General features: G+C 49.1%; 1 protein-coding gene across 7 annotated transcripts; it reads left to right on the top strand.

The window, feature by feature from the left end:
• Window positions 1–2,966: 2,966 nt before the first annotated feature.
• On the top strand, window positions 2,967–10,033 carry DMRT2 (doublesex and mab-3 related transcription factor 2). 7 transcript variants are annotated; one of them, XM_073806173.1, is made up of 5 exons: window positions 3,032–3,465; window positions 4,226–4,793; window positions 5,550–5,588; window positions 6,384–6,486; window positions 8,578–9,970. In XM_073806173.1, the coding sequence occupies exons 2-5, from the start codon at window positions 4,263–4,265 to the stop codon at window positions 9,633–9,635; spliced, it is 1,731 nt and encodes a 576-aa protein (XP_073662274.1). In that variant the 5' UTR covers window positions 3,032–3,465; window positions 4,226–4,262; the 3' UTR covers window positions 9,636–9,970. The 7 variants fall into 7 exon arrangements, with proteins under 7 accessions (XP_033714026.1, XP_019790310.1, XP_073662274.1 ...); XM_073806172.1 differs by having other exon boundaries at window positions 4,221–4,793; XM_033858135.2 differs by lacking the exons at window positions 5,550–5,588; window positions 8,578–9,970 and adding an exon at window positions 8,108–8,256 and having other exon boundaries at window positions 2,967–3,465; window positions 4,221–4,793.
• The last annotated feature ends 811 nt before the right edge of the window (window positions 10,034–10,844 follow it).

Here is a 10,844-nt window from a genome sequence, read left to right as displayed (position 1 = left end):
ATGCCGTGGCCCGGCCCTCCTGGGGCTGCATGGGCTACCACAGCGGGCTAAGCAAACGTTTACTGAGCTCTTACGATGTGAAGACTATCCTCATTATTACCATCTTCACAGCCACGACAGGCCAAAGAAGGGCATTCTTCCCATTTTGCAGATGAGGCAACTGAGGTCCAGGGAGTTAATCAACCAAATCAGGTAGTGGGTGGAACAACCAACAACCAGCCTGGAGCCCAGGCTCTCTGACTCCTATTGCCTCTGAATATTTAGTTTACTAATCAGTTTGTGCAGTCATAAACCCCCCTCCCCAGATTATCCAGATAATTTCTTATTTAATATTAGAGTTCCTCAGGCTTCCCGAGACTCGTCCCAATAGAAAAACCTCTCTTTCCCCACCCCACTCCCACACCATTTCACCTCTCAGCAATTGGTGGGATTGTGATTTTCTGGAGAGTTCAGGGCCAGGGAATGGAGTGTAATTCAACTGGATCACGATTACAGCTGCATGCCCGCAAGTACCGCAGATGGGGTGCAAGGAGAATAGGACGAGATGGGGGGGTATCTGGAGATGGGCAGGGAAGCCTGGAGGAAGCAGTGAGGCTGTAGTGTAGATTTTTGATGGGGGGGATGAGTGTGCAGTGGAGGGATTGGTCCTGGGCCCACACACCTGGAGCCAGGGAGCCCCACCCCTCCAGTAAGTTCCTGGGCACTGCTTTTCCTAAGTCCAGCCGGACACTGTGCAGGGGAAGGCACAACTGGCTCTGACTTCTGAGGGCCTTGCTCTCGCGATAGGCTTCCAGGAGCCGCCCTCCCCCCAACTCCTATCCCCTGTTCTGTCTTCAGCCCGCACAGTTTACTGTACGCAAATCCCACTTGTTTTCTCCTTATGTGGCAACTTTTATCACTCGAACTAGTTCAAGGGCTGGCCGTCTTGTTTATTTTCTGTTTAGGAAACAGCCTCTTTCCCCTCCCGTTCCCTCCTGGTTCCCCTTCCCCTCAATCTAGCTACCCCAAATTTGCTCACCTACTTTTTTGTGCCCCTCCCCCTTCCATCTCCCCTAGGGTAACCACTAGTTTAGCAAACTTACTTTCTTGATTTTGTTTCTTGATATTCAAAATAACTAGTGAAAGGCTAACGATTTCCTGTCCTCCGCCCCTCCGTGCCCCTCCCCCCGCCGTAAAAACAAAAAATAAAAACCCAGCCTGCCAACTGCTTGCACACGCACTGGCAGTGGAGGGGGTTTGCAGTTTTCTTGCGCGTCGCGGGGTAGAAGCATTGAGATGCCTGTTTGCAAAGGTAAAAAAGCTACAGGGGGAGACTCAGAAGGGGAGGTCATGATGCCAAGTACCAAAATCAGAAAAAGGTGCAGGGGAATAAAATAAAAAACACGAACCCATTGTGAGTTTTTCTGGCGTGGAGCGAAGGGGTCGTCAAAGTTTGAGACTTCAGAGCAGAGGCCGACCTAGGACCTGGGTGCTCACCAGTCCATTGCCCTCCCATTTCGTGACCCAGGGCTCCTCTTTCAATTTCTGTTTCATCGTTGGAAAACGGGGGAAAATAACACACTTCTGCTGCGCTCAAGAATTCAAATGCTCTAACATAGGTGAACAAATGCACATTGATGAATATGAGAAACTACGCAAAAGGTAAAACTCACTGGTGTTATTAGGTGGTGCCAAACGGGAGGCACGAACAAGTCTGCTTGATTCTTTGTCCTGTGTTTGAGGGCACACAGCTCCCAAGCCACCCTCCCAGACGCCCAGAGCCACTGAGCATCCAACAGGAGTATACAGAACTGTTTCTCCACTTCCTTCGCTGGGCATCGAAAGCGGCTCTGGGGAGAAGAACCCGCACAAAGGGAAATCCCAGTGCCTGGTAACTAGGGAAGAACTTTCCACATCGCCAAAGGATTTGGAATACCTGTGCCTCCGGCACATCGCGTTAATTTCACAGTAGTAATTCCTAAGCTTCCTCGTTCCCGCCGCTCCGAGCCTGGTTAATTTCTAACTTTCAGTAATTTCCTTCGTTTAACAAATATATAGGGGGTCTACTATGTGCTCAGTGCATTGGCACTCAATTTTCTAATCTGTCTCCGAAACAGATCTTAAGAGGCACTGATTATTTAAAGGTGTAAGTAGAAAAGCGTCTAAGTAACTTTAAATTTAGTTCAAGAAGTAAAATGCAGCGTTGAATTAGAAGACTAATTCCCTCTTTCAGGATATTGGAAACATAACTGTTACTAAACATTTATGTAAGAGATTAATGAAGAAGCCCCTTTTCCCCCTTATAAATACATTCATGAATACCAAAAAGTCCTCTTTAAAAAAGAGCTTCGTTTTAAAAAATGCTTAGAGTGAATATATTGTACTTAAATCTCTTAATGGCATGTATTTCCGTTCTCCCTCAAATCAACTCATAGTAATTCATATAGAAAAATATAAGTGACGTAGGTGACTTGGTGACCTGCCTGTCTCACGGGCGTGGTGAAAATTAACGAGGAACCACTTTGCACCTTGAGGATGAATGGCGATAGCCACAAAAGTATCTACAGTTCGTAAGTCCTCTAAGCCGGTGCTGTGGTGCAAGGTAACCATTGATTTATTCTCGCAGGAGAAAGTAGGATGCCGCCGTGCACTGCTCTTATTTCCGCATCTAGCTTTGGGTTAATGATTGAGTCCCAGATACACCGGTGATGCTGATGACGTAGCTTTTCCGATCTCTGCCTTGTCGTCTGTTACTTTCTCTTGAGGACAACGCGATTCGTAAGAGTGCGTCTCTGCTATTTTTTTAGCCCGCGAGATAAATGGCGACTCCCGCCGGCGCCGTCACACTTCGGTTTAAACCTCGGGACAGCCTTCCCGGCTGCACCGAAGGCCGCGCGGCAGGATTCTGGCGGAGCGCGGCAGGAGGGGCCCGGCGGACGCGAGGAGGCGGGGAGCGCCGGGCCAAAGCGCCTCAGCCAATCATCGTGCACACCGCCTGACAACCGGCCAATCAGCGGGCGCAGAGCTCGGGGGCCCGAGCGGATAATACTAGGAAAGGGAGCGGAGGCTGGCGACTGCTGTGAGGGGCGCTGCGTCGCACGCTGCTGCGTACGCCCGCCTGCCACGGGAGCTTGCGACCTGAACCTGGTCAAGGCGGCCCAACCTTCCCGCCCAGCTAGGGACAGAGGAAGCCAAAAGCAGCCTCAGCGAGGTGAAGCGCCCGGGGCTGCTGAGGACAGATCAGAACTTTGCAGAGTCCGGGATGTGCGGGGCGAGGTCGCTGAGGATTTGACTCACCTTCTCCATGCCCCTTCTCCTCTACTCCTCATCCACTGGGCTCCGGGCCTCCAGCTGTCAACCCCCGATTTCGTGACAGGGTGTGGCAACCCCGATTTCTGTTTGCAAGCACAGCCAGCAGCCCAAGAGCAAGGTCCCAAGGCTGGATATCTTTTGCCTCGGCTGCTTAGCCGGGGCCTCAGAGTCTTGGTGAGTGCTGTGATGTAGCTGGGGTGTCAGAGAGGGCGAAGGGCGTGAATCACCTTTCCTATTTTACTTGTATGTCTTGCTTTAAAGTGCAAACCGTGTCCGATGTACAAGAGAGCCCACGCGGCTTAGCTCTGCGGGACTGAAACACTGTCCATGCTGGACGGGGGCGTTTGCAGGTCCGTGCCCAGTGTCCCTATGGGGCTCTATTGGCAGCAGAACAATTTTGGCTTTTAGTTGATTAAAACTGCGGTGTGCTGGGGTGGGGGGATTGGGGGAGGATGAGAGAACCTCTCCAAGCCCAAGAGGGGCTCCTTGTAGTGGTGCAGGAGGATGAGAGGCGTGTGGGAGTTGTAGGGTGGTACCTCGCAGGGTCCGAAGGGCCCTTGTGATTAGAAGGAAAACAGTTCTTCCATTGACATTTTTATATTCAGCGTGGCCATACTAGTTGGGTATGGGTAAGCCTGATAAGTGGCCAAGGCCGACCTAGTTGGACACAATACTTCTGTGTGTGGTCAGTGCGTTTACTGAGGGCCTTGTCCCCAAAGCGTGTGTAAAGCCAAAGAGGGCTGTGGTTAAAGGTCAGGCCTAAAGATTCAAGAAATGCACGTGTGGTCTGGATGTGAAAGACATGTAGAGAAGTGGGCTCCTCGAGGGGTCGGAGGCGGGCAGACCAGGAGCTCTGGGCCCAAGGCCCGGGAACGGTGCCTAACGGCGGCGGTCGGTGGGTCTCTGGTTCTTTTCCTGTCTCTCCATAGCGCAGGGGACTCAGCGTAGGCCCGGGCGAAGCGTGCTGCGCCATGGCGGTCCGGCAGCCGGTTCCCGCAGTGGACTGGGAGATCGACGTGGAGAGCCTGGGGCTGGAGGAGGACGGCCGCGAGGCGCCGCCGCCCACGCCGCCCGGGCCCAGCCCGCCGCCGCCCGACAGGGACGGCGAGGATGACGACGACGCGGAGGACGAGGACGACGACGACGCGGAGGACGAGGGCGATGGCGAGGAGGCGGGCGCGTCACCGGGCGTGCCGGGCCGGCCGGAGCAGCAGGATACCCTGGCGCCAAGGCCGCCTCCGGCGCCGCAGGCCTCGTCGGCGCCGGCCGGGCCCCCGGAGCGCGGCGCGAACGCGGGCGGCGGCGGCGGCGCGGAGCCGCGCAAGCTCAGTCGCACGCCCAAGTGCGCGCGCTGCCGCAACCACGGTGTGGTGTCCTGCCTCAAGGGCCACAAGCGCTTCTGCCGCTGGCGTGACTGCCAGTGCGCCAACTGTCTGCTGGTGGTAGAGCGGCAGCGCGTCATGGCCGCCCAGGTGGCGCTCCGGAGGCAGCAGGCCACCGAGGTGCGTACCTGCCGGCCCGGCTCGCCCCGCCGGGCTGTCTGGGGACGCCGTGGGGGTCGGGAGTCGGAGGGGCGCGCTCCGCACACACCCGGGCCCGGGGACTCGAGGCTTCTGGCACTTTCTCAGAAGGATGGTGAAGACACCTCTGCCAACGCTGGCCTGCAGGGTCGGGAGGGAGGAAGCCGTGGCCATCGTTGGGGAACTTGGCAGAGAAGATTTTGTAATAAAAAGCAGGCAGAGAGGCCTTTAAAGTGGTTAGTCCCGTTCGGTACATTATGGGAAAGGTATTTTATTTCGATTTTTTATATTTTAACGTTTACTCTGGTGGTGTTGGAGGGAAGAGGACAGAGGTTGATGCAGTGCACGACGTCCATTGCCGTATTACCCGTGCTGATCGCGAAAAAGAACCACTTAGCACGTAGTTCTCACGGCGCTTCCGCAGTCACGGGCCATTTAGGAGAGAGAGAACGTGTCCTGCCCATTTTACAGAGGAGACCAAAAGTGACGTGGGAATTTAGAAGAAACTTCTGGCCTCGAGAACTACCTAAGAACCAGTTGACGGTTCTCTGTCGCCTCTCACCGCGGGTCTACGGCTGTGAGGAGAGCCTGAATCTTCTTTAAGGGAGAGGTTTTTCTTGAACCTGGCACTGAATGTTTCCTTGTGTCCCTGCACAAGCGCGCTCACAGGAGGGAGGCTGCGCGGGCCTGCTCGCGCTCAGGGCGCGGGAGGAGTTTTGATTTTTACTTTTTGTCCAGAAGGTGCTGGGGAGTGGATCACCGTGCCCGCCGCAGGCAGTGAGTGACCCTCATGGGAAACCTCTCAAGGGCCCCGGAGAGCGCAGCGCGCTGGACGCCTGAGGTGCCCCGACCCTGGGCTGGGGCGCGGCCCCCTCCCGTGTCCCCGCGTGTGTTGCACCGAGGGCTCTGAGATCCCTCGCGCTCCCTGCGACCTGCTGGGCGGGACGCGGGTGTAGAAGGGCCCAGAATTCCATCGACCGGGCGGTGACAGAGCGTGCGCCCGTCTCCTGCGGACTCTGAAGGCTTTGTTCGCCTTCAGGCGTCCCAGTCCCCCAGTGAAGCAATCCGGAGTTTTGGCCAGGCCCGAAAACTTCTGAGTTTTCTCTGTCAACCCCCTGTTCCCGGTCCCATCCGCCCTACTGCGGGGAGAAACCGGCCCCACATCTCTGGCCAGTGTCAGGTCCCTGGCGTCTTCGGCCCCGAGTCTGGGCTCCGAGGATGCAGCGGCCCGCCGCGGCTCTCTCAGGGCCAGGCTCCTAGCGTCTCATCCACTGTGGATTTCACTTCCTCCCAGGCTGGGCCCCCACTTCTCGCTGCAGGCTGAGTCTGGGCCGACTCTAGCAACGCGGCCCCAGGGAAAGCCGGGGCCCTGCTCACCGGTTGGAGGCTTCGGACAGAGCTTTTAGCTCATTGTCCTGGAATTAAGCGGTGCTGATATTAATTCCTTTAGAATTAATTTCACATGGGATGGGAAAATAAATACATTTAGAATGAGGAGAGTTGCTGATGCCTCTCCCTTGTCTCCCACGTTTTTTTTCAGGGCATTATTGATTATGTTTCTTGTGTTTACAGGACAAGAAGGGGCTTTCCGGGAAACAGAATAATTTCGAGCGCAAAGCCATGTATCAGAGGCAAGTCAGGGCACCCAGTTTGCTGGCCAAAAGCATTTTAGAAGGTAAAGAAAGCAACGCAAAATTATTCTTTAGCCTTTTAAACCATGTTCTGAGTGATTCTCATTATTCAGGCACATGGCATTTCCATTTACATGTGAAGGAGCATTCTGAGGGGGAAATGCTTTTTTATTGGAAACTTTTGGAAGGATATCAGGATGTGAGAAAATGAATCTCACATACCTCCTGAGGTTTTTATCACTGATAATTTTTTCTGCTTCGTAGTTAATGGGTTAACATGGAGTGCATATGAAGTTTGCCCTAGTGTGAGGGAGGTACAGATACACTGCCAAATGATCCCAGAGCAGATGTCCTGAAAGGAAATAAATTTTTAAAAAAGAAATCTTTAGTTGTATTTGGAGCTAAATAGAGTGAGTCAAGTGAAGAGTTTAACAGCTACCCACACCAATAAAGGCCTTTAGTCTGGGCGATCCAGCCTTTAATCCCACTCTTTTTAATTGTATTCTTTTCCTCTCTGGATTATCTACTTAAATTGCAGTTATTCCACACTTCATTTTACCATTTTGACAGTCGAGATCATAGAATCTGGAAGAGGTTTTGAATACACAAGAGAAATGGAGGTTGAATTTGAATAGAGTGAAGTCTTCATGTGTTCACTTTCTCTAAAGCCTGGGAATACATTAATTTTTCTTAAAATATTACTGATTTTTTAAAAGCATCTCTGTTTGGGTATGGAATTTATTTATTGACATAATAAATAACATATTGACTATCACCATTTAGAGAAAAAGAAAGTTTATATTTGCTCTAATCACTGCCATTTTATGCGTCAGGTTGAAAAGCAGATTTTTTTTGGTTTGTTTTGAAGTAGACATTTGTATTCTGTTTTTTCTTATGTGGCTTCTGAATTGAGTTGTTTCTGGACAGGTTTAAAAGTTTGTTCATGTCTTACCCTGTGCTGTATACTTCTGACCTTAGAATGGCTTCTCATGCATTCAAAATGAGTTTGGTTACAAACTGGGTAAACAGATTTATAACCATAGGGACCACACTGATAAATTGAAATTGTGCCAAAGCAACTTGAGAAGTGAGAGGACTAAGTGGAATAGAACATTCAAGTAAATAACTTCCTGGTAAAAACTTACCATAGAAGTGTACACATTAATTTTCAAATTTTATTTTATTTGCAAATGAGTATGATGGGTTTGTCACTATGTACACACAGATATCACAGTGGATCCTTCAAACAAATTTGATAGTGGTGAGTGCTTGGGGATGGTGAAATAAAGTATTTTATGCTGCCAGGAACTCTATTTATGTTATACTAATCTTTGTTTTTGACTTTGTCCCTATTTATAAAATGTATAATGACTTAATCTGGGTTCTAGTGATTGCTTGTTCAACCATTTTGGTATCTGGCCAACGTGATTGGTACTGGTGAAAAATGTTTTAGACCAGTTATTTTCAGTATAGCAGGGGATCCCCCCCACTTTGTTTGTTTGTACTGATGGTCAGAGGTAGGGGTAGGGGCCTGGTTAAATTGTTCACTGCAGAGTCTGTTTAACTAGTTAACAGCTCTTTTCAGTTTTCTGTGCTTTTCTGTTTCCTGAAGTCTTTCCTCTTTTTCTCTTCACTAATCTGCTTTAACTTTCTCTTTTTTCCTAGTTCTCCTTGGATTATTCTACAACTGTAACAATGTGTACATAATGATCCAACTTTAGAAAATAAAAGTGACATCAGCTCTAGGTATAGATATCTTTTTTTAATAATTGAAAAAGATGACATGGATAGTAATAAAGCATTGATTGAAGCGACATGAGCAGCCTTGTCTCTTAATGTGTAGGAGCTTGGGGAGAATATTAAAATTTCAGCCAGTAAAGTATGCCTGTCAAAGTAAACAAACCTATCACAACAAAAACAACAACAATAAAAAGTTGCAGTATGGATATCCTTCCCCGTGAAGGGATCTATTCTAAATTGAACCCATACTTTTGCTTTCTGTATAAAAATACTAGTGATGTGGAACTGTAAATAACTGTCCTGCTGATTTGCAGTGTTTCTGTTACCTTCTGGATTCCCAGATTTTTCCTCATCAGATGTTAATGTCTTTCATGTGCAATGCTTGCTTATTTTAGGCTACCGCCCCATTCCATCAGAGACTTATGTGGGAGGGAGTTTACCTCTACCTCCCCCAGTAAGTGACCGGATGAGGAAAAGGCGGGCCTTTGCTGATAAAGAGTTGGAGAACATTATGCTGGAGAGAGAATATAAAGAGAGGGAGATGTTGGAAGCTTCCCAAGCTGCTGCCCTATTCCTGCCCAATCGCATGGTACATGGTTCTGAGTACAACTCCTACAAAAGTGGCTACAGTCCCACGCCAGTGGAACCACCAAGCAAAGACTTCTGCAATTTTTTGCCCACCTGCCTTGACCTCACCATGCAGTATTCAGGGTCTGGGAATATGGAACTAATTTCTTCCAATGTCAGCGTGGCCACGACCTACAGGCAGTATCCCCTGTCCTCGAGATTTTTAGTTTGGCCCAAGTGTGGCCCCATTAGTGATACCCTCCTCTACCAGCAATGCCTGCTGAATGCTACCACGTCAGTTCAGGCCCTGAAGCCGGGGGCCAGCTGGGACCTGAAGGGAGTACGACTGCACGATGGACTCGGAACAGATCATGATATAATGCCACCGAAATTGGAAGGCTCTCTGGTGCCGCCTCACACTCCTGAGGGCCAGATCTCAAGAAGTGACCTTCAGGGTCACCAGGCCGTCCCCGAGAGGTCTGCGTTCTCCCCACCCCAACGGAATTTTTTGCCCGTTGTTGACACGGACTCCCTGGCAGCTCAAGGGCACGTCTTAACCAAGATCAGCAAAGAAAGCACCAGGCACCCTCTGCCACTTAAACATAATCCATTCCACTCATTATTCCAGCAAACTCTTAATGACAAATCAGGTCCCGAGTTGAAAACATCATCTGTCAAAGAGGCCTTTGAAGAGGCCCCTAAGAAACCCAGAGAGTGTTTAGTCAAGGAGAACCAGAAGTACACATTTACAATAGATAGATGTGCAAAAGACCTTTTCGTAGCCAAACAAGTTGGAACAAGACTCTCAGTGAATGAACCGCTGTCATTTTCTGTTGAGTCTATTCTTAAGAGGCCTTCGTCTGCCATCACTCATGTCTCTCAGTGAAAGGCTGCTTAAATGGGAAGCTGGATTTTCTGCAGTCTCAGAGGATTCTTACCAGTCACTAATTTTTTTTCAAAGAAAAAAGTTGAGATGCTTGTATAAAGAAATTTCTAATGTAAATGATGATGATTTTAAAAAATTCTATATATTCCTAATGCATGTACTTTCCCTTACCACATAAATATATTTAAACTTAAAGATGGATCTTGCTGATGTGCAAATTGTGAAGTTTCAGGCTTTACACAGCATTTCAAAAAGCAATAAAATTGACACTGTCTTCTAAAAGACCCAGAATTTGCTGAAGTAAACAGTTTCTCTGTCTAGGTGAAAAAGCTAGTGTCCATGAAATGTGTTCCTTATTTTTCTACGATCCTGTGTATTTCCAAGTGCTCTTAATGGTTGCTGGGGGCCATAGGAGAACACTTATAATGCCTTAGTTGTGCATTTTGGAGGACATGTAAATGTAGGTATTCAAGACTGAGGCAAAAATAGCTGTAAGGAGAACATAGGGAAGATTTTTATGTTTATAGAATCTTCATTTCATGTGGTTGGACAAAGTTGAATTGAAGAGCAATCAAGTTTAATATCTCATTTATACGACGACATGGGTTCTTGGAATGAGTCCCAGTTTCCTTCCCTGATGGGGATGTGTACGTGGGGCCTCAGGCTTCCTTTCTAGGTTGAACATTCATTCTGTGATTTTCAGGTTGCTGGGGGCCACAGAGCAGCTTCCCCAGCACATGGTTGAACCCCCTCTCAGTTCTGTGTTACTTTGCTCTTCCCTGGGGTCTGGTGACAGCAGGCAGTTAGCAGCAGGCCGAGTCACGACTCTCAGCTGGTCTGGCAGTCTCAGCTTTATGTGTCCCACATTTTCACCAGTGTCAAAGGTTATCAGTGTAACTCTCTTCTGAGATAAAAACATTTACTCTTCAAACTGCTTCAGCAGACAGTTGCCCGAAGCCTGCAGATGTTTATCACAGCATAAGGGTGGCTTCTTTTTTAAGTTCATCATTACCCCCTCGTTTTGCTCAACAAAATGTTAACTGTTGTTCTATATGATTGATAAAACAAGAGTAAGACATTTATGAAGGTATGAAATTCCTCCCTGAAGATCTCACCTGTGGACCTCAAATCAAGTTCTGAGATGTTATGGTCATTTCAACACAGGAAATCACGAGCCAGATATCCCACCCACCTCTAATTTTGCCATAG

Source organism: Tursiops truncatus, chromosome 6 (assembly GCF_011762595.2).
Source record: "Tursiops truncatus isolate mTurTru1 chromosome 6, mTurTru1.mat.Y, whole genome shotgun sequence".
Classification (NCBI taxonomy): domain Eukaryota; kingdom Metazoa; phylum Chordata; class Mammalia; order Artiodactyla; family Delphinidae; genus Tursiops; species Tursiops truncatus.
Note: the sequence above shows the minus strand (reverse complement) of the source record. Positions and strands in the feature narration are given on the sequence as shown.